We start from the raw sequence: 1,974 nt of genomic DNA, 5'->3' as shown, positions 1-1,974 counted from the left end.
ATATGTCCGACTCAAGGTTACATAAGAAGATACATTGAGTGGAAGTTACAGTTATAGATTCTGCAGTTCTACAGTTCTGGTTCAGTGTGTTCATTATTGTTATTATTATTCTTCAATTCTTCAAACGCAAGCTCGTCCATGTATACGGTACAACTGTAATAAATACTATAGGACCGTTCAACTAGTGGTTGTCTCTTCATATGGCATCCCACACAGGACTTGGGAGTGGTGGTGCATTTCCAGAGATTCCTGTGGCCCAATATCCATTGAATATGGGTAGAGAAAGAAAAGAAAGCACATCAAATGCCCTTGCAGTTCAGTTGGATGCCCAGGGGAAGATACAGTATGACGTTCTGGCACGTCAGGGACACTCGAAGGAAAAGATAATCTACTCGAAACTGACAGACTTGCTCCCAGCGGAAGTGGTGGCTGAAGATGATCCAAGCCTGGAGAGACCATCAGAGGACGATGTGCAAGAGACTACTGAGAAAACTCGTCTTGCATTGGAACGTCTCACACATACAAAGATAGCAGCTGCTATGCCAGTCAGTTGTGCAGAGAGAGCCGGTCCTGCACAGTACATCCGTTACACACCATCTCAGCAAGGGGCTGCCTTCAATTCAGGTGCAAAACAGCGTGTCATTCGAATGGTAGAGGCCCAGAAAGATCCAATAGAACCACCAAAGTTTAAGATCAACAAGAAGATACCTCGTGGACCTCCCTCACCTCCTGCTCCAGTAATGCATTCTCCAACAAGAAAGTTGACTGTTAAAGAACAGAAGGAGTGGAAGATTCCACCACGCATTTCCAATTGGAAGAATGCTAAGGGGTATACAATCCCTTTGGACAAGCGTCTCGCTGTAGATGGACGTGGCTTGCAGCAGGTTCACATTAATGAGAACGCTGCCAAAGTGGCAGAGGCCCTTTATATCGCTGATAGAAAGGCCGGTAAAGCTGTGGCGATGCGAGCCCAGCTGGAGAAGAGGTTAGCACAGAAGGAGAAGGAGAAGAAGGAGGAACATCTACGACAGCTTGCGCAGAAGGCCCGTGAGGAACGGGCTGGCATTAGAACTCAAGCGGCTGCCACAGATAAAGATGAAGAGGCTAGAGAGCGTGATCAGTTGCGTTATGAACGTCACAAAGATCGTCAGCGTCAACGCAACATTGCTAGAGCTGCTCCAGACAAGAGGTCAAAGCTGCAGCGTGAACGCGAACGGGACATCAGTGAGCAGATTGCACTGGGTTTGCCAGCCAAGAACGTATCAGGTGGAGAAGTTCAGTTTGACCAGCGATTGTTCAACACTACAAAAGGCATGAACTCTGGCTATGGGGATGATGAATCATACAATGTGTATGATAAACCGTGGCGTGAGAGTGGAACCCTTGGTGCACATATCTACCGCCCTAGTCAAAACTTGGACAAGGATGTGTATGGAGATGATCTCGACAAGTTGATCAAAACAAATAGGTTTGTACCTGATAAAGAGTTCAGCGGTACTGATCGTACTGCCACCAGAAGTGGACCTGTTCAGTATGAGAAGGAAGGGGAGGATCCGTTTGGCTTGGACAAATTCTTAACACAGGCTAAACGTGCCAGCAAGCGTCCCAAGGATGACCGTGATCGACGAGGAGAAGAACATGATAAGCGTAAGCGACGGGAATAACTATAGGGTGTGGAGATACCAACAGCTTATCAGTATAAGAAATGAATATGTTGTATTTGTGATGAAGTTGTTTTAATTTGATTCGGTGAATTGAAGATGAAAATTTATCTAGTGTTGCAATCAGTGACTTCCACTCAATGTATCTTCTTATGTAACCTAGAGTCGGACATATAGAAAACGTGTCACTGTCCATATTGTTGTAGGCTTTGCCTAGCAACCGCTGTTTACTCGTCGTTGCTAAGCAATGAAGCTCGCGTTGTCACACTTGCTTGAATGTGGGCAGTTCCCACACGTCTTTGCTTTAACCAAA

At 45.9% G+C, this 1,974-nt stretch overlaps 1 protein-coding gene across 1 annotated transcript; it reads left to right on the top strand.

Annotated features, from left to right (window-relative positions):
• Positions 1-200: 200 nt before the first annotated feature.
• LOC111868533 (puff-specific protein Bx42) lies at positions 201-1,664 on the top strand. Its single transcript, XM_023859246.2, has one exon. It carries the CDS (start codon positions 201-203, stop codon positions 1,662-1,664), a length of 1,464 nt encoding a protein of 487 aa, XP_023715014.2.
• The last annotated feature ends 310 nt before the right edge of the window (positions 1,665-1,974 follow it).

The sequence above is a fragment of the Cryptotermes secundus genome, unplaced genomic scaffold, assembly GCF_002891405.2.
Source record: "Cryptotermes secundus unplaced genomic scaffold, Csec_1.0 scaffold239, whole genome shotgun sequence".
Taxonomy (NCBI): domain Eukaryota; kingdom Metazoa; phylum Arthropoda; class Insecta; order Blattodea; family Kalotermitidae; genus Cryptotermes; species Cryptotermes secundus.
The sequence above is the reverse complement of the archived record's forward strand: the minus strand, read 5'-3'. Positions and strand labels throughout refer to the sequence as shown.

Coding starts and splice junctions, on each gene's coding strand:
- LOC111868533 (XM_023859246.2), top strand. CDS start 201: ATGGCATCCCACACAGGACTTGGGAGTGGTGGTGCATTTCCAGAGATT.